Source organism: Acinonyx jubatus, chromosome A3 (genome assembly GCF_027475565.1).
Source record: "Acinonyx jubatus isolate Ajub_Pintada_27869175 chromosome A3, VMU_Ajub_asm_v1.0, whole genome shotgun sequence".
Taxonomy (NCBI): Eukaryota; Metazoa; Chordata; class Mammalia; order Carnivora; family Felidae; genus Acinonyx; species Acinonyx jubatus.
Window position 1 is genome coordinate 130,108,991 of NC_069388.1, and position 27,828 is coordinate 130,136,818.

Consider the following 27,828-nt stretch of genomic DNA (forward strand, 5'->3'; position numbering starts at 1 on the left):
ACGGTCGGATCCTGGCAGCCGCCATATTGTGCTTGGACAAAACCACACTGGCAGCCGCGTGGAGGATGAACCGGAGGCACAGAACCAAGTGAGAGCCCGTGGCAAGAGCTGGCCCGGCCAGGCGAGGCCGGGACGGAGGGAAGAGAGAAAGCAGGGGCAAGCCAGGGGGCCCACCAGAAGCGTCGTGGGGTGCAGGAGTGGGCGTAGGAGGCGGGGGTGAGGGAGCAGAGGCATCTGAGCCCGCCCTGAGGCTTGGGATCTGGAAACAGGAAAGACGTGAGCCCACGGGCATTGACGGGGCAGCCAGGGGAAGGGGTAGGGAAGGAAGATGAGCCAGAGGTCCAGGGGAAGCCCGTGTGAGGTGAGAGGCGGACAGGACGAGGTAGGAGGCACAGACTCGAAAGGGAAAGTACGGAACAGGCCTCCAGGTGGATGGCTGGGAAGGGATGGGGGGGGGGCGCCCGCCTTGCAGGCAGGGGAGGGGCTGGGGAGAACACTCCAGAGGGTCAGAGGGCCAGAGGGGGCCAAGAAGCAGGGGTGGAAGCTTCCAGAAAAAGGGTACAGCCAGCCGTGTGTGATGCTACCAAGATCCCCCCTCCCCACATAGCTCATGTCACTGCACATGTTCAAAACGTGGCAAAAAAACAGGCTTTAGAAAATACTGCTTGATTCCATTTTTGCAAAAATTTAGTAAAAAAAAAATATGCATATCTGTAAACTAGAATAAAAAAAAAAAAAGCAAAACACAAAGGAACAAAAACTCCTAAGGTTCACACCTGCACACTAGCCAGCAGAGTTTTCTCCCGGCGTTAAAATTACAGGTGATTTTTTTATTCATCGGTCGTGCTTACCTACAGTTCCCAAATCTCCCACGGTAATTGTTTTCACTTTGGTGAAAAAAACAAACAAGGCCAAATTTTTGTTGTCGTCAGTTCGGTTTGGTTCAGGGCTTTCGTTTTTTTGTGCCGCCTTGGGCTCAGAGGTCAAGGACTGAGACCGTGCTGGTGTTTCCTCTAGGAGTCGCCAGGCCCCGGCAGGTGCACGGGGCGGGGCGGAGCCTGCCGCGGAGAGCAGGACACCCGCCCCGAGTCTGGCAGGAACGGGACGCGGAGCACAGGACAGCAGGGCCCGCAGGGCTGAGGGAAGGCTCGTGTGACTCAGGAGATCCTAAACATGTTGCCAAGAGCCAGGAGGAGCGCGCGGGGAGGACGAGAGGGCCCGGCAGGTTCCAGAGGAGACTGGGGGGGGGGGGGGGGGGCGGAAGGGGCAGGCGGCAGCCCAGGGGGCCCCCAGAGCTCGCTCGCTGCCCCACCCCGGGCTGGGCGCCTCCTCCACGCACCTGAGCACGGACTCCACAAACACCCTCAGGGCCTTGATGTGGATCCAGGCAATGAAGGCTTCGCTGAAGTTCACCTTGAGCCAGCGCAGCAGCGGGCCCTGCAGAGACAGGAGAGCCGGTGACGCCCGCTGGCCGCTCCGCCCACGCGAGGCCGAGGAGGACGTGGGTTTTGACAGAGCAAGCCCCGAGCGGCGAAGAAATGCCCGGCGGCCAGCGGAAGCAGCGAGGTGGTTGGACGAGGGCCGGGACCGCGGCGTCGGCCGGGCCGCCCCGGGGGGCGGGGTGGGGGCCGGGGAAGCGCCGCGGGCCAGCCACCCAGCGCATGCGCGGGGTCACCGCAGACCGGGCTGCAGGGGCTGGGCAGCCCCTGACCTCAGGGCTGTCAGCAGGCAGCCCGCAGGCTTCCCTCTGACGCTGTGCTGCGAAGGGACCCGCCTCCCAGGGAGGCGCTGCCCCGGGGTCCTGGCGTCACCCACCAGCCGCCGCTTCCAGGGGGCCATCCGAGGAGCCCGCCTCACTCGGCCGCGACAGCTGCCACTAATGCCGGCCGCGACAGCTGCCACTAATGCCGGCCACGACAGCTGCCACTAATGCCGCTGTGGCCGCTACTCGGGGGGAGGGAGCCTCGAGTCTTGGAGCAAAGGCACCTCCAAGTGCCCACCAAGGTCAGGGGTGGGTCCAGCCAGGGCAGCCAGGGGAGGAGAGCCGAGCCGCCCGACCACCAGCACCTGTCCCCGTCACCAGCTCCAGCCACCTCCAGACAGGGCGGGGGGCACCCTGGCCAGCAAGCACCATCCACTGCCGGGGGCGGGGGGCAGCTCCAAGGAGGCCCCCCGGATGAGGAGGAAAGGTGTTTGATGCTGGGCTCCTTGATTTGAGCCCTCAAAAGCCACCTTCGGTAACAGAAAACGCAAGGCTTTGTTTTCTCAGAAGACGCCTGCACTGGCGAGGACATGCGAGCGGGGGAAGCCCAGGGCTCCCGGGTGCTGCTTACCTCTCCCTCGCCCTCACTCTCTCTCTCTCTGTCCGTCTGCCCCGCAGCGGGCCTATCGGGGTTCCCTAGCGGGGTTACCTGAACCTTGTGGTCCGGGAAGGTGGATGATCCCTTTTTAAGAGCAACACAGGAAGTTTGCTAAAGGCACAGAAATGATTTATTAATCTTTCGGCAAACATGCATCACAACAAACAGAAATAACTCGCATCGCCTGAAAAGCACAGGGAGGCCGGCAAGGCCGGCCCGCCCTCCGGGATTGTGTGCTGGTCGGACTCGAGATGGGACCGGGGTGTTAAGGTCTTCAGGCCCCATATTCCAGGGACGGAGCCGGTGCCCACATCCCCCCCGCCCCTGCCTGGCCCTGGTCAGGACCTCCCCTCCACGGGGACAGGACAGGGACAGCTCCAGGCGGCGTTCGTGGAAACGGCTCTGCCTGAGGAGCGTGTCCCCACCACGTCCAGCCTCGGTGGCAACAGGGCAATCGGGGTGCGCTTAAGCATGCCACACGCGGACGGCGGGTGTGCTGTTGGGACACAGCCTCCTTTACCCTCTCTGCAAACAGAAAGCACAGGAAGCCCCCACCCCGTGCTCTCACAGGGGGCCGAAGCCCCAGGCCCCAGCCTGTCCCCTCTGGCTGGCGAGTAATCAAAACGGCGAAGGATGCCGACCGCACCCGCCTCCCAACAAGCTAAGGGGGAAAGGGCCTACACGTCCAGGGTAGGGTCGACCCCGGCTGACCCCCGCTCACTGGCACCCAGCGAGAGCCTCGCAGGGAGCTAAATGTTTCCGAGCTAGTGTGTCTCCTTCTCATCTCCATTTCCCCTGCACAGAGAGACCCTGGAAGGGCTCCCAGGGCAGCGTCAGGGAGCAGCACCCTCCGCCGGCGGGTAACCGGAGACCCGGGTGGCAGGTGTCGAGCTCCTGCGTATCACCTCGGTCCTCGGGGGTCTGTGCCAGTGCGGAGGGAGGGGCCGAAAGCACAGACCTGACCACCTGTCCTGCGGGCAGGGCCTCCCTCCTGGACACCGTGACAGCTGCCACAGTCTAGCCCGCAACCGGAGGCCAGCCAGGGCCGGCCCCGAGGCCAGCAGGGTTTGCTCAACTATGATAGAGACCACCGAGCGCTCCTGGGTGATGAGGGTTTGGGGCGAGCTGAGGTCAAGGAGAAAATCCCTTTGGTTTTCCAGCTTGTTGGCGAGCACCTTTCCTGCCTGGGCGTGTCAGGTCTGAGGCCTCGGGCCCGGGGCCACCTCAGCCCTTTGTCTCGGGAAGGGGTCTCAGCTAGAGAAGCCCGGCAGATTTGGGATCCAAAAAGCGTGTTCCCCTGGTGTGCACACACACGTCCACACACATACGTGTGTGCTCGGGGCCGGGAGGGGCCGAAACCGTGCATGGGCACGACCATAGGACCAGCCCCCCGTTCCTCCTCAAGGGGGATGGGCCAGTCTGGGGGGGCTGGGAGAACCCTATTTTGGGAACCCCCATGCTGCTGCCACTTCTGAGGGGGTTGACTTGTCCGGAGTCCTTGTGAAAAGGCCACCGACCCGGAGAGGTCACGTCGGACGTGCAGACTCCCCCGGCCCGACAGCAGAGAAGGCTCGGGGCAAACACTTGGCCACACGGGAGGTACATCTTGCATCATCCAAGCACATACTTACAGCCTTATGTTTACACACCGGTCTTCCTCCAACAGGCCTGAAGTACATTCTACTCATTCTTCCCCTCCTCTCTACTCCAGAGGCTGACTAGAAAGCTTCTCCGAGAACCCGCCCCGGGTGGGGGGTGGTGGGGGATGGGAGAGAAGGGACCCGGAGACATTCCACCGAGGCAGGCCCCGGGAGCCACCTGGCTTAGGCCCGCTCTGCAGCGGGAGGATGCCACATGGGGAGCGTGCCCGTCTTACACAGCGGGGTGCCCAAGGCCACGCTGTTCACACTTCTAGACTAAAAGCCTGGTTTTCTCCCCCCTGAGCTCCGCTGCCCTTGCACACGGGAGGTTGGCTGTTGTCAGTTCCTCCGGGACAAGCACCCACTCTTTGCCGAAAGCGTAGGGGACATAAATACAGGTGCTGGTGACAGAAGGTGTCACATCGCACCCGGGGAGCCGCACTGCTGAGAATAGCAGGGGGACGGAGGGGACGGAGCCGCCCACTTTCCACTCAGGGATCCCCGCCTTGCCCTGCCCGACCTTGGGGCGGAGAAGGCTCAGGTGGGGCCCTCTTCCTGGGGGAGGTGCTCACTGACCCCCCCCCCCCCCCAGAGCGTCAGTTTCTCAGCTGCAGAGTGGAGCTGGGAGTCCCCTCCTGGAAGGGCAGCACCAGGACTCAGGAGCTCGGACGGACTCACAGCTCAGGCGCCACCTCGGGGCCCCTCTGCCTTCCCCAGACGCACCCCGGCAGCCCCAGGGGGGGGCACACATTCCCGGGGCCGTGTGCCCCCAGGGAGGAGCCGCCCTTGCCAGAAAGTCTACTCACATACTGTTGCTTCTTATCAGACAGCAAACGGCTCAGCTCTTCCCTTTCCCTCTTTATCTCTTTCTCATCATAGTAAAATTCACGGACAGTGAACCTTAAAACAAGCAAATGAGAGGCGTTTGCCAAGAAGCTTCCAGTCGGAGCAGAGGCCCCTCCGGTGCAGACAGACCAGACCCGGAGCAACCCCCCAAGGCCAGCCCTTACTTGTTCTCTTTGGCTTTGGTTTTGAAATCGTCGATCACTTTTCGAAACAGGGTCACCGTGAAGAGGCCGCCCTCGTTGTCCTCGGCGATCAGTCTGGGGGAGAGAAGCGTCTGTTCACGGGACTCATCGCCGGGCCCGGCGTCAGAGCTGGGCTAGGAGAGCCCTGTCCTCTCCCGTCGGGGAGGCGGGTCACCGCAGAGGTGAGGCTCCGTCCCCATCAGCCCACTGGCCCGTGTGCAGGGGCCCAGCCAGCAGCGGAGGGCAGGGAACCGGACGTCCCTTATTTCCCAACTCCTGGCCGTGTGGGCTCAGCCACCTGCTGCGACCCGCCCCCTCTCGGGCTCCTGCCATTCAACCTCCAGGCTGAGGCCTCAGGGGCCTCCAGGTGATCTAAACGCAGGCCCTCGAGGGGAGGAAAGGACAGGAGCTAGCTGTGCGGAGATGCGCGGTTCAGCTCTGGTTTGTGAAATGCCCAAGAGATCACGCTAGTCCCGAGTCTCAGTCGCCTCGTGTGCGGACGGGGGGCCCTCGCTCTGACGTGCTGTGCTCACAGCGAAGCAGGGCAGAGCTCGTTGGTGGGAAACCACCCCGCCACATCCACCTCACGTCCGATGTTGTAATCGGACCTCAACACGGGACCCCCGTGGGCACCGCCCCAAACACAGGGGTTGTCAGAGCCAGGGGCCTGCGTCTTTGGGTCACAGACCTGAAGCCCTTCGCCAAGCCCAGGCAGGTCTCGTGGACACGCTCAGGGCCGGGTCACCTTTCCGCTCTCCCAGAGTGGGTGCCCAGAAGGGCCGCCCCAGGCTCCAGAGACTTTTCCTGAGTCACCTCTGCGGATTCTCGGGCGCCTTCTGACAACGAAGGGCCTGGGGGCTCTGGTCTGAGAAGCCAAGCCACCTACTGAGGCAGCCTTTTGGGCGGGGCCCCCTGGCACCTGGCCACAGAATGCCACTGTTACAAGAGCTGGGGTCGTCTGCTGAGCCGGGTGACTTCAAGGACCAGCCCCTCCACCCATCTGTGTGCCTTCCTCCCCACCCCACCCGCCCCGCCCCTGCAGATGTGGCTGCCCCGGGCCTGTTCCTCTGGCCTCCCCTGTGGCCTCAGGCTATGACCGTCCTGTTCCCTGCACCCCTCAACTCAGCTCCTAACTGCTACCTCCAGTGAGTTGTGACCCTGGAAGAGCCGCCCTGCAGCAGGTACCCCCAGCCAGACGCCTCCGGGCCAAGATGGATTTGGGCAGGGGCCACCCCCTCCCTCTCGCCACGGTGCCCTGGGAAGCAGGTGAATTGGCATGTCTGGCCAAGACTCACCCGCCAAATCTTTTAAAATGACAAACCATTCGCGGGGCACCTGAGTGGCTCAGTTGGTTACGCGTCCGACTTCAGCTCAGGGCATGACCTCGCGGTTTGTGAGTTCGAGCCCCGTGTCGGGCTCTGTGCCGACAGTTCAGAGCCTGGAGCCTGTGTCTCCCTCTCTCTCTGTGCCCCTCTCCTGATCATGCTCTGTCTCTCTCTCTCAAAACGAAGTGAACATTAAAAAAAAATTTTTTTCAAGGACCAACCATTTCAGACGTGTGAAAAGGTATCGAGAATAACATACACCTGTGTCTCAGCCGCCCCATTTAAGACCTAAAGCAATTTTCATACGGCAGACCCCCCCCCTCCCGTGGCCCTCCCTGGGTGCACGTCGCACTGTGTCCCCAGGTCGCCACGTTTCCCGTGCCCACACACCTCCACGGCTCTACTGGGCACCTGCGTGTGCCCAGATCGCATGTGGTTTAGTTGTGTCTGTTTCTCGAGCTAAAGCAAAAGAACTTGCTTCCCCTGCTCAGTACTGCATCGTGAGAGCCTTTCCTGCTGCTGCGTGCGGCCCTGAGATGCTGGTCTCCCCAGATGCGTGGTATTCACGGTTTGTGAAACTTCTCCTGCCACCTTCCCAGGCTCCATTGGCCACTCCTGCTCTGACCCCAGGAGGCCGGACGCGGAGAATGCCTTCCTCCCCTGCTCCCGCCCTGTGGCCATCAGAGCCAGGCCCTTGCTTGACCCTCAGGCGGGGAAGAATGACCTGGGCTGAGAAGGCACCGCAGAGTGCACTGGGGGGGTGGGGGGGTCTCTGCCAGGAGGCAGCCAGAGAGGGCTTCCTGGAGGAGGGGGCAGGGAAACCGCATTTTAAAAGATGGAGAGAGTCTGGCATGGGGCCGGGTGTGTGGCTGCAAAGGAGTTCCAGGCCAAGGGACCCTTGTGAGAGCGAGTGGGGCGGGCCGAGGGTCCTCACACCTTCCGGCACACTTGGTGGCCGGGTGCCAAGTTGGGGTCTCACTTACTTAGTCGACCGAGGGACCACCATGTCCGAGAGGGATTCGTAGGTTTTCTGCCATTGCGCGTAGCTTGGTCTGCGAGGATACAGGATCATTCAGAGATTTCTGCTTAAAAACTTCGGGGCGTCCCAAGTATTTGGGACCCTATATACCCCTCTTCCCAAAGGACTGGAGGGAGCAGGCCTGGGCCGGAGTGCCCCCCACCCCCTGAGGCCCTGCCATGGGCACCGAGAATCTCCTGCCCAGCCCCATCCCGGACCCAGCCTCCCCATGAAGGCCCGGGACCCCGCAGAGGGCCCGTGTGATTGTGTCGGAACTTTCTAGTCCCGGCCCTGTGTGGCCATGGGCAAGCCAGCTGACCTCTCTGGCCTCAGGACAAGGGAGTAACAGCAGCCTGGGGTTTGTTGAGAGTGAGGCATGTGGCAGGCACGCCTCAAGCACTCAAGAAACGGCTGCTTCTGTCACTGCGTCCCACCGCAGGTGCTGTCCCCCTGCTCCCGTGCCGGCCCACGCAACTCCCATTTAGTGCTCCCGGGGGCCAGGCCGTGGGGGGCTCCCCTTCCTCTCCGTCGGGCAGGCCGGTTTCCTTCCGGGGTCACCAACACGGGCTGAGGCCCCGCACCACCCACCTTCCCGGGCCACTTACTTGGGCACGATGACCAGAAGTGTGACAAGATACTCGGAATCCAACACGAAGTCTTCTTTGCTCACAATATCGCTCAGCGTCCGAGTGAAGAGGTTTCCCCTGAATCCGTGTGGGACAAAGGGGGTGTGATCAGGAGAAAGGGGGAGGGAGGCAGCGTGGGCCTGGGCTTCTGGGCCACACGGACCCCCTCCCCCCACCCCGTACACCCACTGGAGGGCAGGCAGGAGACAGGCAGGACTCAGATGTCACCCCCCCCCCCGGGAGTGCCAGGGCCCTGGGCTGAGGGTGTCCCTGACCCCCCAGTTCTGGTGGCCAGACCTGCTGTGGCTGGCAGGGCCTGAGGCCCCGTCACAGTCACCGAGGGGTGGCTGAGTTCAACACCTCCATCGCCTGCACTGCCCCCGTGCGAGCCACCGGCTGTTGGGAGGGGACCGCGGGGGGAGGGGGGCGGGGGGGCAGGCAGCTTGAGTTACTCGAGTGTCAGGCTGCCCTGAGCAGACACAGGGCCCAGAGAGAGGTCCGTGTCACTTTTCACGCCTCACAGGTCCAGCCGCCAGGGGACCTTCACCTGAAATAGCTTTCATCGTACCCAGTGGAACCCGGTCTACATCGAGGTCGTGGTATTTTTAGCACACGGTTCAAGGCTATTGTATCAGCAGACGAGCCAAGGTAGAGCTGCGGAGACTGTCTGCAGCCTCAGCACCCAGCCAGGGTATCAGTGCAGCACAGGACGTCTCCCTGGTGAGTGGCTCTCAAGCACTCGGCCAAGGCCAAAGCCTCAGGTACAATGCCCCCCTCCAACCTCACCTCTCCTACCTGCGCCGTCACTGGTAAGTCCCTCGGGACTCTCTCCGAGGGCACAGGGCCTGTACCTCCTACCTTGGCATTTCCACACTACCGTCCCACCCGTCAGGTCCTATCTGTCTGGGTTATGCCTGTACTCCCTGCACAAAGCGGATTTTCTGTAAATATTTGTTGAGTGAATAATTGTGAGCTCTCCAAGTACAGAAATTACCTTTTATTCTGCTTTGCATCTTTAGGGCCTGACATAAAGCCTGAGGATATGGTAGGTGCTTAATAAACGTTTATCAAAAGAAGTAAAAGGGGGGCACCTGGGGGGCTCAGTCAGTTGAGCATCAGACTCTTGATCTCTTGATCTCACGGTTCGTGAGTTCGAGCCCTGCATTGGGCTCTGTGCTGACGGCGTGGAGCCTGCTTGGGATCCTCTCTCTCTCTCTCTCTCTCTCTCTCTGCCCTTCCCCCACTTGCACTCTCTCTCTCAAAATAAATAAATTTAAAAAAAAAAGACAGGAATAACGGACAAGGAGGTAAAGAACAGCCTTACCCTCCCCTGCCCTCCCCTGCCCTCTCCTTCCCTCAGCAAACACTCTGGACAGACGAATGCTGCTGTGACTCAGTGGATGGCTCCTTCACTGGTCGACTGAAGAGGCCGCACCAGATGTTTGCTAAGCCCCAGACAATTCTCAAGGAGCCCACAGTTCGGTGATGCAATGAGGCAGGCAGATGGTCAATGCCATGACTGACCTATGCCAAGGTCACCATTTAGGGCTCTCTGCCATCGGCACCCTGCCCTTTTCCCATCCTCACCCCTCCGTAGGGCCAAGGAGGAGGCAAAACTCAGGTGACGCCCATTTAGTTCTGACACAAAGTCAGGCCGCCACCAACGGCCACTTCCAGTCAAGGTGCGTCCCTCCCTTTTTGGTTTTCCATTTGCCTCGTTCACAAGACGGCTGGCCCAGTGGCCATCCGAAGGGAGAGGCGGAAATGAGAGGGTGAGCTACTCAGAGGAATGGCCGAATGAGAGGACAGCCGGTTCCGACCTCCCCTGGGTACTTCCCTTCTCTGGAGTATCTGCAGACTGTCAACAGAATCAGATCCAGGGTCTGGGGAGACTGGGAAGGTCCTCCGTGCCAACTCAGCCCTATTCAGGAGCAACTTCCACACTTCCTGGCAGGAGCTCATCTGGCTTTTTCTTACATGCCTCCGACAACAGGGCGCTCGCTACCTTACGAGATCATTGCTGCCTTCACGACCCTGGGCTTATGCTTTTCTCCAGACACCTCCTGCCGTCTTGGTGCCTCGTGACTGCTGGGCCAAGCAGTCTGCTTCCTCTCTCTCACGAGGTGGTCCTTCAGCTGAGTGGAGAAGGCACCGGAGTCCCTGGGGTTGCTCTGCTCTGGGCTGCAGAACCCACTGCTCTTGGGGGGCTCTCACAAAGGGCCAGGCTCTGACAGTCTGGTCCCCCACTGCCTCGGCGGGGAAGGTCCTCTGTAAAGAAAGATCTTGGGGCACAGCCTAGGTATTCTGGGGAAACCGGGGAGGGTGGGAGAGGAAGGGAAGGCAGGGGAGGGCCAGCATCGGATTCCTCTCCGGGCACAGGCCCCCTCCCTGCTCGAGCCTTTCCTCCGGGGATGTGCACCAGGGTCTCTCGTCTCCTCTCCCTGCACACACCTCCTGGAGAGGCAGGCGTGCCCTGTGTCCGCCTGCCAGGCTCGTCTCTCTCTCAGATGAGGGCACAGTGACCCTGGCTCACCCAGTGACCTGAAAGGGCCGCTCCTGCCCCAGCCCGGCCCCTGCCCTGGCCCGGTTCCAGCAGGGTGGCCACTCACATGGATTTCTTCTCCAGGTTCTCCAGGTTTGTCTTCAGGGTGTTGTAGGCGGCCGTTCGGGACTTCAGGTCGGTCTCGATTTGTGCCAGTTGCTGTGTGGAAAAGCAAGAGACTTTCGAGAGTCGGGCAAACTTTCCAAAACGGCCATACGCTGTTCACGGTGCGCTCAGGCATCCGTGTCAGGAATCCTCACGTTTTTGCCCCCGCTGCTGTCCCACACGTGCCATCGTCTGGCCCTACCAGCAGCCTGAGGGGAGCAGGGAAGGGACCCCTGTCCCCACTTTGCGGGTACCGAGGCCCGAGACATGAGTGGCTCTGCCGGGATCACTCAGTGAGCTGAACCTTCTGATTTCAAGCCCTTCTTGGGCCGCCAGGCCAGCCTGGGTGACCCCCGACATGGCTTCTATGGGGACCCACGTGATGGCTCAGCCCCAACCAGCACCAGGTCCCCAGGCTCAGCTGGGCCCAGCAGCCCCTTCCATTCTGCGCAGGTAGGAAGGTTCCTTTCAGCCCGGAGGCAGGTCACCCGCTGGGCACTAAGGACGCCCCCTGTTCTCAAGTTTCAGGGAGCGAGTCGCGGACCCCCTCCCGCAGCGGGCCGGGCAGAAAGGCCGGGGAAAGATGGGACACGGGACGAGCCCAGGGCCCACGGCCTCCCTCTCCTGCTTTCTGGCTGCCTGGCCTCAGATGCCCCATGTCCCCGGCCAGAGTGATAACGTCCTCCCGAAGGGGTCCAAACACCGAAAGACAAATGCCGGCCAAGGCCTCCCCGGAAGCCCTCGAAACACAGTAGCTGTTAAAACGACCACAGCCACCCTCCAGGGCTCGGTGGGGTCCATGACTACAGAGTTGGTTCAACAAAGTCTGGCGCCCCACGTTATGGAGCACCGAGCAGCCGTCAAAATGATGGCAGTACATTCCTGCACATGGGCACGCGGTGGGGTGCAGGGCCAACCCCCACAGCTCCCGACACAGATGGCACAGTCCTCCCAACTCTCTTCTCAGCCCCACATTCTGTGACCGCCCCCCCCCGACCTGGCGGTGTACAAGTGCCCGTGTGGGCACCACGCCAACAAATGCGACATGTCAGCACTCCGCTGTGACCCGGAAGACCCCCCCAGAGTCATTATACGAGGAAACGGAAGCAATCTGAGGGCACGAACAGTTTTGAGTTGAAACACATAGGTTTCATATATAGATGGAAGGATTCACTTACAGCTGTTAAACCCTGGTCACCTGTAGGGCGTTTCAAAGCGAGAGGGGGCAGCCGGCTGGCTCAGCCGATTAAGCGTCCCACTCTTGATTTCGGCTCAGGTCGTGATCTCCCAGTTTCTGTGAGTTCAAGCCCCTGCATCGGACTCTGTGCTGAGAGCTCAGGGCCTGCTTGGGATTCTCTCTCTCTCTCTCTCTCTCTCTCTCTCTCTCTCTCCTCCTCCTCCACTCACTCATGCTCTCTTGCTCTCAAAATAAATAAATAAACTTGCAAAAGTTAATGGGAGAGGAAGTGGAGGGGTCGCGTCATGGCAAGCCTTCAACGTTTTGATTTTTACATCGCGGTATGTTTGACTTTCAAAATAAGATTGATAATTTTTTGACAATTTCTTTTCAAACCTTTTCCTTTTAGGTGATGACAGACAGACTCATGGGAAATTACAAAATTTACAAAAATAGGACACAGAGATCCCACGTACCAGTTTCCCCCGTTAGTGACATCTTACATAACATTAATGCACCACTGTAACCAAGAAACGGACACAGGTCAAATGCACAGACCTTGATTTTTAAAATCATATACATATGTATTAGGGGGCCTGGGTGGCTCAGCTGTTTGAGCGTCTGACTCGACTTCGGCTCGGATCCTGATCCCAGGGTCGAGGGATCAAGTCCCGCCCCTCACCACCCCTGTCCCCATGCTCTCTCTCTAATTACAATAAATTAATTCAACGATATCTATATTTTCAAAGGAAACAAATCGAACTAAAAAAAAATCTGCCCTCTTCCCTTCTCTCCTGGTTTCACCGCAAGCCAGTGAAACCCCGCAGAAGAGCGTTTGGAAACCAACGGACGGTAGGAGGGGGCAGGGCTTTGGAACCAGCCAGGCCCAAACCGGATGCCAGTTCCCTGCGTGTCTGCCCGTGAGCTGGCGGTCGGGTTCTGAACCTCTCTGAGCTCGGGGTCCCGGCATGGCCGCGGGCTCACAGAATCCGCAGAGTGGGCCAGTCCCCAAGGCGAGGCCCGCCTCCACCAGACCGAGCTCCTCCAGCGGGGCTGGGTCCCCCCCCCCACCCCCCCCGTCTCTGCAACCCCGGGGACGGGCCGCTGCACGGGCACCGCGGAGGGCATGCGATCGGCCGAGGGGGGCTCCCGGGCGTGTGGCTGGCCGGCACTGCCCACCACTCAGCAGCCGTGCCCGCCGGCAGCCTTGGGGGCCTCGTGGGACTGCCCCGCAGAACCCGGGGATGTTTCGGGGGGGTGCAGACACGAGCAACCAGCGCCCCGAGGGGGTTGGCCTGGAGCCACCCCACCCTGGGCTGGACGCGTGCGCAGTGAAAGAATAAACGCTTTGCCATGTTACACTGGTGACATCTGGGGGCTTTTGTGAAACCGCGGCGTGACCCGGCCTGCGGAGCCCGACAGAGCCCCGGGCTGGGCGCCTGCCCAGGTGACACGACGGGCCGCCACGTGCCGCATGCGGGACCGGAAGGGGGCGAAGCCCTCCCCACCCTTGAGCCTCTTCCCTTAAGGGAAGCAGGTGAGCTCAGTTCCCAGCTGTTGGGAGGGTCCGGAGGCCTGGCCCTGGCCATGTCAGCACGGGGCTCCTCCCAGGCTGGGACACCTGCCGGGACACCCAGAAAGTGCTCCTCGATGCCCAGCGGCCCAGCGGCTTTCGCCTCCCTGAGGGTCTTTCTGTGCAGGGAGTTCCTTTGACCAGGATGTCTCTATTTAACAGATTTAGGCCCCCGCTGGGGGAACAGACCTAAACCAGGGCTGCGGGCGTCACACACGTGGTCCTGTTGCAGGACAACCTCAGGGAGCCAATCCTCATTGCTTCTGCCCAGCCAGCCTCAAAGAGCTGGTTCCCTGCAGTGGAGACGGCCCAGGGCTTCCTTGTGAAGCCGAGTCTCTCTCTCTCTCTCTCTCTCTCTCTCTCACACACACACACACACACACACACACACACAGCCCAGCCAAGACCCGCACGCCCATCCCGGCTCACCTAACCTCTCGGCCAGCTTCCCCACCTGAGACCGGAGGATGCGAGAAGGAAGAGCCTCGTGTGTTCTGGGCACACAGGCAGGGCTGTCAAAACCCGTGCCCTCTTCCCACCCCCTGTTCTCCTGCCGGAGTCACCCTTCGGGGTCTCGGGACTAGAGAGAAGCTGAGTTCTGTCCTCTGCAACGGCTCTGCTCCCCCCTCTCAGCGGACGCCCTGATGTGTTCTGGGGGGCCCTCATCACCATCTGGCGTCCCTGGGACAGCCAGGCCAGCGAGCACTGTCCCGAGCGGACTCAGAGAGTGGCCTGAGTGCCCCGCCTGGCTCAGCCTGGCCTCGTTAGCGCAACGCGGGGCGCGGCCAGCCCCACAAACTACGGGGTGCTTCTGGGCTGGTGACAGACGTGCACAATACCTCCGGGAAGCCACACCTGGCACAGGTGCTCTGGGCAGCCCCCCCTCAGAGGGCTTTCCAGAACCACTGCCCAATTGTCGCAGGAGGGGCCGGGACCTCTGTGATGTAAGAGTGGCGAAGGAACCGCACCCAGATTCCAGAGCCTTCTGGCCCCACCCGAGTTCCCAGAGACACAGGCCGGGCACCAGCGAGCTGTGAGGAGAACGCAGGGTCCCAGGGGCCCATCTCCTCCGCCTGACCTGCCCAGACACACCTGGGTGGCGCTGGGCTCTGAGGAGACAACAGGAAGGCTTTGTTCCTGGCCTGGCTGAGACTCTCTCTCCCGGCCACTCCAGGAAGAGACCTGCCCTTTCAGGGACTCAGTTTATGGTGGAGGGAGGGGGACAGACAATCAGCGCTCACCCTCAGCGAGACAAGCAGGAGTCAACAAGGCCGCGAGACCCCCACCATGTCCCAGAGACCTGTGCCACCGGGCTTTTATTTATGAAGTGACAGCTGGAGGCCATCGCTTACCGGGCTGGTGGGATCAGGGGTGCAGCACTCACGGGCCTCACTTTTGTCACAGGCCCCTCAGAGCAGGAGCCTGGGCCCCTGGGGATGCCTTCCATCAACGCCTCCCAGGACTTAGGGCTCCCGGGCCAGACTCTCCACAGAAGCAGATAGTTTTTGTCAGGTAAACACTCGGGGCGGGGGGGGCGGCTGGTTCCCATCAGCAAAGAGCAGGAGGGGTGTGCCAAAGGGACACCGGAATCCGGGCTCACAGCACTGGTGGCTCAAGAGCAGGTCAGGGGAGTGTCCTGTAAGGTGCAGCCGCCTGCCGGGTGACAGGGCCAGAGGAGGTGCAGGGAGGGCAGGTGCCCGCCTTGAAACGCAAAAGCCCCTATCCTTGCCCAGGGCATGGAAGGCCACACCTCAGAAAGGCACCGGGCCTGGTCAGGGATGGCAGGAGGCAGGTGGGAAGGGGACCCCACCCAGCCTCCTGGCTCTGGCCTCCCAGAAAGTTCCTCTTTGCATCACCAGGGTCCAAACACCAATGCAGATCCACCCCAGATGGTCAGCTATCCCCGGTCACCGAAGTTTCACCGTCCCCTACGGGAAGGCCCTTCTCTTACCTTTGCTAGAGTATCCACGACGCTCACCAGTGGCTGCTTCGCAGGATATTTGGCCATGTCCCACTCAAAGTGGGTCACGAAGGATGTTAAGTCAACTGGAAGAAACATTTCAACAAATGAGCGGGGCTCTCCCCATCTGGTGAGACCAAGGTTGCCACACCCCGGGCCAAGCGTCCCCCCTTGAACCGAGAGAAGCTGGAGGGCAGGCTGGGGGCTCTGGGAAAACACTGTCCCCGGGGGAGCAGGGCACCGAGGCAGCAGGCTGGCCTTCGGCAAGGACCCTCAGCAGCACCCACAGCCCCTCTGGAAAGCCCGCCTCCAGCCCCGGGGCCGCTGGACCTGGTGCACTCCTGTACCCCAAACTCTCTCCCAGAGATCTGCAGCGGGGAGATCTCAAGAGGAGATCTTCCGCTTTCCCAAGAGGAGAGCTTCTGAGGGCCGGGCTGATTCCCCGTCTTTTCCTGCTGTGTAGGACACACACCGCTGCTGGGTTATTGTTCTGTTTTGAAGCACCTCCAAGATAAGACTCGCCAGAGAGCCTCCAGCCAACCCTCCAAGACCACAGAGCCAGTTAGGGTGCCGCCTGCCCTCAGGGCGAGCTGCCTTCTCGCCTCCCTCGTCCAAGCCCTGGACGGAGTGGATTTCCACACACGTGGTCTGTTTTAAAGAAGGCATGTCGAACCCTGGCAAAATACTAGAAGCTGTGACTGCCGTTTTTACCCCCCGGGGTGGGGGTGCCCTGGTCACCGTATGTCCTTTATATAAAAGTCTATATACAGGGAGTAGACGAAGTCGGTGTTTTCTCACCACGTGTCCCTTCTCCCCTTACTTTCTCCAGAAACAAACCTGAACCTGCCGCCCTCGGGAGGTTTCTAGTTCCCTAATCAGCCGCGGGCGGAGGAAGGAGCTCTGGAGTTTGAGGTCAGACAAGCCACACTGAGTGGCCATGGGCGGATCCCGAGACCCGGGGCCTCGAGCACATTAGCATCTAAGTCCCTTTGCACCTCAGTCTCCTGACCTGAGAAATGGGGCAGGGAAAGGAGGCCACACGGCCCTCCGAGCGCCTCCTCCTCAGGTCAGCTCCACGCACACTTAGGGAGTGCTCCCGGGGGCCAGCTGCTGGAGACACCCAGCCCATTCTCCTGCCAGTAAGTCAGGTCAGACTATGCAATGCTGACACAGCCCCCCAGGATCCCGTGAGCCTGCGCAAGACCAGCCTTCTTATGCTAGATTCTCACCCCGGGATATGTGCACGCCTGCCCTTCCCAGTACGTCCTTGGGCGGATAAAAGGGACACTTTTGCTCACTCGAAGGTCAGTCACTTACGCTGAACGTCAGCGCGCTACCCTGAGGGGAGGAACAGACCACACCCCCTAATTTCAAGGTGCTCAGTTTCTTAGAGAGACAGCCAGGCAAACGTCAAACCACAGTGAGCGGCAACAGAGTGTATCAGGGTGCTAAGGGTGGGAGAGACGGTGTCTGGCTCCCAGGGAGGGCACGGAGGGTGGCACACGGGAGCTGGAGGTGACCCGAGTTTGCCATGTGGCCAGAGGGGGAGGGCGCTGGGTGTTAGCGGAGGGTGCCTGGGGGACATCTTGTGTGGGGCATGGGAATCTCTGGGACAACCCAGTGGAGCAGGAGGGCCAGGGCAGGGTCATGGAAGGCGGCATCTGCACTTTCTCCCTGTGGCGAGCAAGACACCGGGGCGCAGCTATGGAGCCCCCCATGATGTGCCACAGATCGGCCCCACAGCGACTCCAACAGCGGGGCTGAAAAGGTCACCGAGCGGGCCGGGACACCAAGCATCCAGCGGCTACGCAGCCAGTCAAGGGCACGCACACGCTGAGGTTTCTGGGGGCCTTGCGGGAGAGAGGTGCAGGCGTGGGAGACAAGAAGGCGCAGCTAAGAGGGGCCACAGCTCTGGGCGCAGAAAAGGGAGGGCTGGCCCAGCAGGGTGCGGACACCCTGGCCAAGGAGGCCAGGTGGAGGGAGGGGACATGCATTAAGCCGGGCAGCATGGGGCAGAGGGGAGAGGAGATGGGCTGAACCAGGGGCAAGTTCGAGGCTGATAATGACCGCAGACGACTCCCCAGGAGGCACGTGGAAATGAAACGGGGCTCGGAGGAGCGACCCAGCCCTGCCGGCAGAGGTATGAGCGCACAGGAAGTTGAAAGCGCCTTATATAAGGACGCCGTCGCCGCCCATGACAGCCGTGAGGGTGGGGGACGCTGACTGCCCACCTTGGCCAGGACACAGGAATTACGTCATTCAACCGAGCTTTCAACCCTATTAAGTACTGTTATCTTCCCCACCTTAGAGGTGAGGGGATCGGCACAGGGTAGTTACCTAACACCCACTACGAGATGAGACGGTGACCGCGGGGCACGTGAAGGACCACGGTCCCCCGCGGCCCGCCCACGGTCAGGTCACAGCTCCCCTGCGGGGGAGCAGGGGGCTCGTGGCCCATCTGCGCAAGAACCACATGCTGATGCGTCTGGGCCACTCGCACCTAGAAGATGGCCTTCAGATTCCCACGGTGCCGGAATAGACAAGAGGCACCAAGGTGGGGCCCTGATCCGATAGGACAAGCGTCCTTATAAGGAGAGACACCAGAGATCGATCTCTCTCTCTCTCCCTCCCCATGGGCTCACACCAAGGACGCAGCAAAGGAACCAACCTCCTGGCAACTTGACCTTGGACTTCCAGCTTCCAGAACTGCGGGAGATAAATGGCTGCTGTGTAAGCACCGCCCCCCCCCCCAACCCCAGTCTGTGGTATTGTGTTATGACACTTCGAGCTAGTACAGATGTGGGGATAAATCTGGTATTAATATGGGTTTGGGAACTTCCACACTCCGGCAGGGAACGATTTTGTGCAAGGGTGCGGGCCAGGGAGGAACAGAACAAACATCTGAATTATGGGGGGATGGGGAGCAGTCAGAGGCAGGACCAGAAGGTCGAGAAGGACTCCTCCTGGGGCAGCCGATCCCACTCGTGGAGCCCTGGCGAGGGCCACGAATGCCGGCCACACGCTGACCGGCTGGAGCCGTGGCCCGGCCCCTGCCGCCAGCCTCAGGCAGGAGATGCCAGGCAGATGCGTTCTTTGGGATCTGTGCCCCTTCTCTTCCCTGCTCAGCCACCTCCAGCACCCTGCGGGCACACCTCAGCCCAAGCCGAGCCACCTCCAGCCCCTCGCTCTCTCTCCCGCTGCTCTCGTCCTTCAACATCCGGACAGGGGCCGGCTCCTGCAAGCCCGCCGACCACGCCTCCTCCTCCTGGCCTCAGGCACGCACCTGTTCCCCGCCGCTGTTCTCTTTCAGGCTCCTTGAGGGGCAGATGACAGTCTCCGTGTCTCCAGAGCCTGTCTCAGTGCCCAGCACAGAGCAAGGGTTCCATATGCGAGTCTCCCTCCTAACTCTCGGCGACTGTACTAACTCGCGCTAGCTGGGTGGCCTGGGAGAGATACATTTCGGACCACGCCCATCTCCACGCACGGTCACAAATTCTAAGGCCTTCATGGCACAGCAGAGAGAACGAGTTGCCTCTTTCCTCTAGAAGACCTCCTCCCATTCCTGCAAGACTCTGCCCGTCTCCTTGAGTGGCTCCTGAGCGTTCGGCCTCCGTCCCGTTCCCATCACAGCACGGGTGGAACTCCGGGGCTGTCCCCTTGGCCCCGAGCCCTCGGAGAGCAGTCACCTCCACGTGCCCAGCAGCCAACACGGCGCCTGGGACTTGCCAGCCATGCGGGACTGGCCGCGAAGGAAGAGGCTGTCAGATAAGGGGACTGTGCAGACCTCCCTGCAGAGGCCTCTGGAGACCTCTGGGATGTGACTGTGACCTCCCCTCCTCGGACACCTCCCTTCCCACGTCCGGAGCACCCGCTCCAGACGCTGCCCCCTGCCCTGGGTCACACATCCAAGGGCAGCATTGCCCTGTCCGCGCCCATCACCTCTGGTGACAACATGGTCTGAGGCCGGTCTGAGGCCACGGCCCATTGGGTCTGCCGGTCCTTCCAATACGGCAGCCTTCTGCCTGCCCAGGGAAGAACCACCTCCCCTCTCCTGGCTGAGGTCAGAGAGGCCTGGCCTCCAAGGGAGCAACTCGGGGCTGGGGCTGTTGGCCAAGGTCGAGGTCAGACCGTCAACAGCAGCTCGTGAGCAACCGTGATGTCATCTCAGAACCCAAACAAGGCCTTCCCGGCAGGCAGAACGAGGGACCTGTGACCACAGGGGCTGCCAGTCAGCCAGCCAGATCTCCAGGTGTTTGCGACTTCCGTCACGTTCTAGGGTCTGCGTCAGGCAGTGGTGTGCTTGCCCCGCGTCTGCTACAATCCAAAGCATTCCTGTCCTTGCAGCCTCAAAGCTCGGTTGGGGGCGGAGAACAAGCGGAAACACGAGATGCCGCGGCCAGGCTAGGAGCCCGTGAGGGGATGAAGTCCACTGACAGGTGAGAACACCAAGACCCAGACAGGTGACCTGCCAAGGTCCAGGACCAGGTCTGACCGCTCCAGGGCTGCTGCGGCCGCTGGCTGGCCGGGCAGCGCTGCCCCACCCCCTCCCGCCGGGAGATGGCTTAAACCCCACCTACTGGGGGCAACACTGAGCCTTCCAGTTAATTGTGTCAGTAGCTAGTTCCGTGGGTGTCCTGCAGAAGAAAAAGAAAAAGGTTTCCCAGCCCAAACGATATCAGGAAAACCTGAGCCAAAGTCAGTCTGAACAGAGGTCTTGACTTCAGTACTTTTCAGAGCCGTTACACATTGTGAATGTCAGGAGTCCTTGGCAGGAACACTGCTGTAGAGCCCTTGACCTTTATTGGCACAGGGCTGGTTACAGAACAAGCTTAGAAGCTCTAGTCTCAGAAGTCACAGGGACCCGATTCACTGGCGGGGGTGGGGGGTGGGGGAGCTGGAGATAATGAAGCAGATTATGTAAACAAATAAAGCTGAATTTCCGGGGTGCCTGGGTGGCTCAGTCGGTTAAGCGTCCCACTTCGGCTCAGGTCATGATCTCAAGGTCCGTGAGTTCGAGCCCCGCGTCGGACTCTGTGCTGACAGCTCGGAGCCTGGAGCCTGCTTCGGATTCTGGGTCTCCCTCTCTCTCTCCGCCCCTCCCCTGCTCATGCTCTGTCTCTCTCTGTCTCAAAAATAAATAAAAACACTAAAAAAAACATTTTAAGCTGAATTTCCTCCTCCCGAGATGAGAGGTGGCCGGCCCTCAGAGTAGCTGCCATCTGCACTGGGGACGGGGATAGTGGAGTGATGGCCTCTAGTTCTAAGTAACGTGAATTTTGAGTAGGATATAAGCATCCTGATTGCTATTTACTTATTTATTTTATTTTTCCCTGACTGCTATTGTAATGTGAGCTCGAATCCTCGTGCCTTAAAGACCAGGTTTTGATGCAGAACAGGAGCTCTCTACCGTAAGTCAGCTCTTCAGTCTAGTCCCCTGCCGGAAAATAAGTCCAGCTGATCAATGAAACAAAATAATTTTTTATCAGCGCCAGCAAGAAATTTCCATGTAAACAAACAGATAGCATGTGGAAAGGTATTTGGAACAGTGCCAATCGGTAAAGATTTGTGCTCATCCCGAATGGGTTGGCTGGCCTTAATTCCACCAGTTTGAGCCAGGTGGAGACAACCCAAAGCAAAGGGCTCCTTCTCTCTAACGCTGAAGCCAGGAGTGGCCCGTTCGGGCGCAGGGGCTCCCCCAGGAGGCTCAGGAGAAGAAGGGTCCTTGGCCGAGCGAACCCCCTCAGGGCCACGCAAAGCTAAGCCTGACATTTAAGCTGCCAGGGTCCACCGAGCAACTGGCTTCCAAGGGCGGGCAGGAGAGGGGACGCTGAGGACAGACATCCAAGCGAGTAGAAGACCACGAGCCAAAAGATGCGGAAGTCCGCCTTGAACTCGAGAGCCAGGGCACTCCCCACTCCTGGAGGCATGCAGTGCTCGGGCGGGAAGGCAGGGCAGGCACGAGAAGGAGGGGAGAGGAACGAAACCGGCGATGGGTCGTACGGATACGGTGACCGAGGTGCCAGGGTGTTCCTCGAGAAATCCCCCGTGACCCCATCACCGCACCCCTACGACCAGGGGAGAATCCACCTTCCCAGGGGCATGCGGGCATCACACCAGGCACACTCACGGCAAACAACGCATAACCTACTCTTTAAACATTTCAGTTTTTCCTTCAAACCTGCAACGTAATAAGGGGAGGGCGGTGATTCCACTGCGTTAACACACGAAGCCAAGTTCAGGTTGGGGAGTACGAGCATTCCCATTTGTCCAGTTAAGCAAGCAAATAACACGGCCTTTTATGGGGTTCCCAAGAGGGGACAGTGAACACGAACTGATGTGCAACGAGTGACAGAAGTGTTAAATACAGAGTAACACGTGCAGCACCTGCACACGCATACAGCCACACGTTTAATGACCTCCCCGGAGTTTCAGCACCGAGTTCTAAAGTTCCCAAAGTCTCAGAGTTTCTGTTGTGCACATTGTAAGTGCACTCAGTCTGTACACGATTAATGGGCCTGAATGTCTCCGGAATCCGAAGGTCTCTACTGGACCACAGGGGAGACGGACGGGCGTTCAAAATGCGAACACAGGACACAGAGCAGTTTTGGTCTCTCTCGAGTAGTTACTGGGCACAATGAAGACTGAAAGTTGGAGGCTTTCCTCAGCCCCTCAAGGCATTTTCCAGTGTGGCGACAGGGATAAATGGGTGGGGCAGGGGTGGGGGAAACGGATGGAATTTTCCATGCAGGATAAGAGCACAAACCGATAGACGTGGCGGGTAGGCCAAACAACCGTTAGCCCCCACTGACCCCATTCTCCCTTCAGATTTCTACAGGGTAAGAAACGCCAGGTTCTGGGGCTTTAGAAAGGCCGCCGCTGGACCACAGACGTGCCCAGGGGCATCTCTTCAAACCAGTGGTGCTGCTGGGCTCAAAACAGCGAGCACGGCCCTGTCCGACGCGTCAACTCAGACGCTCCGCGGGGGCTCGTAACATTTCAGCACGGCCAGGGCCACCGATGGGCTAGGACCGGCTGGGAGAGCCCCGGCTAAGGACATTCCAGTGACCTACCTCCGTTGGCCAGGAGGTTCTCCGGAACCTTCCCCTTGGAGTCTTCCATAACTTCTACCACGCTCTGGGCCATCCTCTTTATGAGGCTTTGGGAAAAGAACAAGAGACCATCAGACCAGGAACGTGCCCTCCGAATACTCACGCTGGGTGCCGCCCTCTGGGGAACCGTGGGGCGACATGTAGGCAGACACTTAAAATGTGAACAGTCTCTGAACCCGTATTTCCACTTCTGAGAAAGTAGCTTAAGGAAATAGGACAAACAGAAACAAAACAAAACACCTTTCTGAATAAAAAGATGTTCTTCCCCAGCACCGCTGCTGACAGTGGAGAACCGGAAGCCACGAGAAGATTCAACAATGGGGGATTGTTGGAGTAAATGATGGTATATCCAACGGAGGGATTATTAGGCATCCGTTGGAAATAAGGTTTACAAAGAACTCCTAACATGTAGAACAAGGCATGTATTATAATCTTCCGTGGAAAAAAGCCCCAAGATCCGAATTGATGCAGACAGCGTGGCTGTGACCATGTGAAATTGTTCTTCCGACTTCGCGTATTTCCAATCATAATCCGTAATGGTAATTCGGATCCTCGTAATGATAACTGAATTAATACCGAGTATAGTTCAGGATTGCTTTGATAATGAGAAAATCAAAACTGTTTAAGTCCCCAGCAAGGATCCCAAAGGATTCAGAAAGTATGAGGAAGGACGGTGGGCTGGCAGAGCATAAGGTTGTCAAAATCACTGTTGTATACCTGAAACTAACATAACCTTTGAGGATCCAGGAAAGAATAAAACAAACAAAAAAGGTCTCCTCCCTCCAACCAAAAACAAAGTATGAGAAAAAGAAAGGGAGATACAGGATTTCAAGGCAGAAGGACTCAAAATCCCACGGCTCTGCCAATTACCAAATGTATCATTCGTTTCTTTGTTTTGGTTTTAATTTTTTTAATATTTTATTTTTGAGAGAGCGCGAGCGCGCAAGCGGGGGAGGGGCAGAGAGCAGGGGACAGAGGATCCCAAGCGGGCTCTGCATGGACAGCAGAGAGCCCAATGCGGGGCTCGAACTCACGAACCGTGAGATCACGACCTGAGCTGAAGCCAGACGCTTAACCGACTAAGCCACCCAGGGGCCCCTGTTTTGTTTTTAATTTTTATTTTAAGTAGGCTTCATGTCCAACGTGGGGCTCGAACTCACAGACCTGAGATCAAGAGTCGCATCCTCTACCGACTGAGCCAGCCAGGTGCCCCTTGTAGGTGTTTTTTTTTTTTCCTTTTTCTTTTTAGTAATCTCCACACCCAAGGTGGGGCTCAAACCCATGACCCTGAGATCAAGAGTCACACGCTCTTCCGGCTGAGCCAGCCAGGCACCCCCAAACGTGTGATTTCGACCTCATTTTTTCCATCTCTTTGTGCCTCAGTCCTTTTATCCGGAGGATGCAGAGTACAGCCCATTTTGCAGGATTATCACACATATGAATACGACAACATATTCATACAACATATTAATCAGACACCGAGTATCTAGGAGCAAGTGTCTGCTCCCAGAGGCTGAGCAGTGAGAAGTCGGATCAGAAAACAAGCCAAACTAGGACCCAAGTCTAAAAGCCCTGAAGACCCAAATATCTGCCTTAGGCGCCCCCCCCTGCCGCCCCCCCCCCCCCCCCCCCGCCACACCTTCCCTTGGCTCCCATGAGGGAGGCCGCGTCTGCAGGCAGCGTGGATCAGGTCACTGAACTCCAGATGGGGAACATGGCCCTTCTGCTGTTGCAGACACCGGCCGTGTTGGCCGCTCAGAGCATGAGGCCAGGGGGCTGGGGACCAACACAGGAAACTGAGTCAGAAGGGCACTGAGAGGCCCCGGACAAAATGAAGAGAGGGAGGGCGGAAAGAAGAGAGGGAGGGAGGGAGGGAGGGAGGAACCTGGTCTCCTAGCAAAGTGACACGTATTCGTGGTCAAAATTGGAAAAAATATCAGAAAAAAGAACCACCGTTTTCCTCCACCCAAGAGGAAACACGCACCTTCATTCTGGTGGGTTTCCAAAGCCTTAACTCTTCTACAGTGTATGTGGCTTGAGGTTTTCTGTCCATAACACCAGGCACCACATTCTATCATCATTATTTCCTTCGATCCCCGCAAACACTCTAGAGACGGGCATTAATTATCCCATTTTACAGATGAGGCCCAGAGAAGTAAATCGGCCCCACCCGCCCAGTCCGGCTGAGGACTCCCAGGCTCTCAGCCACCCGGCCACGCGGCCGTCTCTACAGTCCCCGAGACCCATCCTGGGCTCAAATCTTTACGAACGTGTTGGGAATTTCCTAGAATCGTAGCTCGCCTCTTACTAATCATAACTAATGAGAATTCTTTTGCCAATGCGTCGTTACCCAACGAATCTGTTTCCTCGGCCGTAAAGTGGAGATGATGCTGTGCCTCTCACGGGGCTATTTGTGGAGTCTGATGCAACGCACGTGATGTTCCAGGCGTGGGGAGTTTGTGGCAAACGTCTCCAGTTGTGTTCGAAGCAGCCTGGTGGACCGCCTCCGGGCTCTCTGCCCCCCCGGCTCGTGGGGACATCAGGGTGGGCGGGGGACAGGGTCTGAAACCTCTCCCCTCCCTTCCCTTACAGCCTAGGGCTGTGACAATGCCTCCCCATCTGCCTGGCTTCGTACACCATCCCTTGTGGGGGCCCCCACACAAGTGTCTGTCCCTTTACCAATGGACTCTCCTCAAATTCTCCTAATTTGAGTGCCTTTCTGTTATCTGTAGAGACTGGCTCGACACATTCATTCATTCGTTTGCGCATTCATGTGGCAAATTCCATACATTAAGCAACTGTGTGCCCAGCACTTTCATAACGCCATGGACCAAACAGAGTCCCTGCTCCCTGGAAGCTTCTATCCTAATGCCGTCAACAGCTCCTCTGTGATGCTTTGAAGTAATTATCAGTTTACACGAAGGCAGCAGTAACTCTCACCCCGACCACAGTGCCGCTGCTCAGGAAATGTTTGTTGGGTGAATAAACGAACTCTTTTTAAAAAGTGGAACCGACCAGCAAAAAAATCCCCAAAAAAACCAAAAACCAGCAAAGGGCGTGAACACACTATTCACAGAAGACGAAAACAGGCCATTAGTAGAGTCCACGAATCTATGAAAAGAGGTCCAGCCCTCCTCAGCGCCTAAGTAACACGCACGCTTCCTTCCAGGTCAACCTAAAAAGAGAACTCACTCACCATTTCGGTGATGGCTTTTTGCCTGCTCCCGATTCTAGCCTGTGTGAAGTTTTTAACAATAACCAGGATGGCCACACGCCTGCCCTCGAGCGGGTACACGACCATGGAACATCTCAGAATAACGTGGTCTGATAAAGCCTAGCTGCTGGAAAGATCACTTAGGGCACATAACAAAAAGGGCCCTGGCTCAGCTGTGACGATTAACTACAGTCACCAGGAAACCGTGGCATTACGGAATCAGAGCGCTTGTCTTCTTGAAAGGAGCCTGAGAGTCTGTGTGATGTCTCCCTTTTGCGACGCTCCAGTCCACTACGAACATGTTTTCAGGACCAGAGCTTCCCGTTCCTGATGTCTCTTGCGTGGCATTTCGCTGCGTGACTGTGTCACAACTACTTCTCCTGGACACGGGGGTCGGTTCCCTGTGATTGCATGCCGCAACGACACACATGTCTCGCATGCTTGTGTAGGTAGAATAAGTTGTTAAAGAAAAACTCCTGTCATAAAGGGTACAGACGCTTACAATTTTAACAAACAGGCCAAGCCACTCTCCAGACATACAGAGGCAGTCTACGCTCCCACCAGCAATGGACAAGAGTGCCCGCTTCCCTGAACCTTCGCCAAAGTTAGGTATCCTGAGTGTTTAATCTCTGCCAATCTGAGAGTTGAAAATTTTTATCTCATTGTTGCTGTGATGTGCGTCTCTTTGATCATGAGTGAGGCTGGCCATCTTTTCAGAGATTCACGGACTCTACAAATGGCCTGGTTTCTTCTGTGGCCGGCCCGCCCAAGCCCTTTGCCGGTTTTTCTGCTGCCTTGTTCCCCTTTTTAAAAAAAAAATGAGTTGTAAGAGCTCTTAAGGATCTCAGGAACTCAGCTGCTGAGACAGTACTTTGAGTCAGGTAACATCCTCACTTCGAAGGTGAAGACGTGAAGACTTACGTGGCTGAAAGTGGCCCTACACAGGGTGACAGGTGTCCAAGCAGAGACGATCCCAAATCTACATGACTCCAGACTCCATGCTCCTCATTGCTAGCTTATATCACGCTCTGGAGCTCTCCTCTAGAGGACCTGACAAAAATGTGCACTAATCCAAAAGGGAAGATGTACAGATCGTATTTTTAATTAAAAAAGCAAACTGCAAACACCGTGTCGTCCTGATTGGGGTGTTGGGTACCTCGGTGTCTGTCTCTGTGATGTAACCATTTGGGAGTCTGGAGTCTACCGAAGGCCGAGACCTTAAATTGTGGTTAACTTGCATCAGTTTCAGCTCTCAGCACAGTGGCAGCGACCCCCTTCCCACCTCCCAGCCGCATGGCGGGCACCTGTGTGTTCCTGGAATGACTTGTTCACAGTCTATGGGAGCCACGGTGGCCATAAGCGACCCTGTTCTCGAGACACTGAGGACCTGTGCTCTGACTAGTGATTGTGATCACACAGGTACAAAGAGAGGGTGATCATTGTTGTTGCACCTCCCCGCACTGTGCAAGCTCCTCCCCCTTCAGCTACAGAGACCTCCAAGGGGTTTAAAGAGCTTCTCCTCCCTTCATTTTCCTTTTTCTCATGTGGCAGTCAGACACGAAGACTAGGACATTCAAAAACCGTGTACATGGGAAACATTAGAAAATGAGTGTTCAAATCCAGGGAAGGGCTCAGAAAACACCTGTGGCAACTGTAACTTTACACGTCAGGCTCATCCTTGGCACAAAGACAACAATTTAAAATAAACACAAGCAGGGCGCCTGGGTGGCTCAGTTGGTTAAGCGTCCGACTTCGGCTCGGGGCACGATCTCACAGTTCGTGAGTTCAAGCCCTGCGTCGGGCTCTGTGCTGACAGCTCAGAGCCTGGAGCCTGCTTTGGGTTCTGTGTCTCCCTCTGTCTCTGTCTTTCCCCCGCTCACACTGTCTCTCTCTGTCTCTCAAAAAATGAATAAATGTTAAAAAAAAAAAACTTTAAATAAACATAAGCAAAACTAAAAACAAAAAATAGCAAATCCAGGGAAGGAGGAGGGTATGATTTCCAGAGTTACCACATCATTAGACTCAAATGTCCAGTGTTCAAGAAAAAAAATCACAGGGCATACAAAGAAGCAGGAAAGCACTGCTCATTCAGAGGAAAGAAATGAAGGAACGTAACATGATGGCAGATCTACCAGACAACGACTTTAAAGC

At 58.1% G+C, this 27,828-nt stretch overlaps 1 protein-coding gene and 2 long non-coding RNA genes across 20 annotated transcripts in view; 2 read left to right on the forward strand and 1 right to left on the reverse strand.

Moving 5' to 3' along the window:
- ATP6V1C2 (ATPase H+ transporting V1 subunit C2) overlaps window positions 1-27,828 on the reverse strand; it is a 52,585-nt gene that overhangs the window by 3,418 nt on the left and 21,339 nt on the right. For 5 of the 16 annotated variants that reach the window (XM_027077890.2, XM_027077889.2, XM_053201246.1 and 2 more), the window contains 10 exons: window positions 22,425-22,510; window positions 21,503-21,532; window positions 15,346-15,440; window positions 10,607-10,698; window positions 7,977-8,075; window positions 7,337-7,405; window positions 5,011-5,103; window positions 4,807-4,900; window positions 2,334-2,471; window positions 1,340-1,437 (listed from right to left, as the gene is read on the reverse strand). In XM_027077890.2, the coding sequence (XP_026933691.1) occupies window positions 1,340-1,437; window positions 2,334-2,471; window positions 4,807-4,900; window positions 5,011-5,103; window positions 7,337-7,405; window positions 7,977-8,075; window positions 10,607-10,698; window positions 15,346-15,440; window positions 21,503-21,532; window positions 22,425-22,510 (894 nt within the window). Of the gene's footprint in view, window positions 1-1,339; window positions 1,438-2,333; window positions 2,472-4,806; window positions 4,901-5,010; window positions 5,104-7,336; window positions 7,406-7,976; window positions 8,084-10,606; window positions 10,699-15,345; window positions 15,441-19,931; window positions 19,989-21,502; window positions 21,533-22,424; window positions 22,511-27,828 lie in introns of those variants that run through there. The other 11 variants (XM_027077891.2, XM_053201244.1, XM_053201248.1 and 8 more) reach the window with 7 other exon arrangements.
- Window positions 15,739-18,646, forward strand: LOC128311317 (uncharacterized). 3 transcript variants are annotated; one of them, XR_008289688.1, is made up of 4 exons: window positions 15,739-17,192; window positions 17,439-17,908; window positions 18,003-18,084; window positions 18,481-18,646. It is a non-coding gene; the product is annotated as an uncharacterized LOC128311317 (long non-coding RNA). The 3 variants fall into 3 exon arrangements; XR_008289689.1 differs by having other exon boundaries at window positions 15,739-16,658; window positions 17,043-17,192; window positions 17,439-18,084; XR_008289687.1 differs by having other exon boundaries at window positions 17,439-18,084.
- LOC128311318 (uncharacterized) lies at window positions 19,341-20,510 on the forward strand. Its single transcript, XR_008289690.1, has 3 exons — window positions 19,341-19,603; window positions 19,699-19,790; window positions 20,343-20,510. It is a non-coding gene; the product is annotated as an uncharacterized LOC128311318 (long non-coding RNA).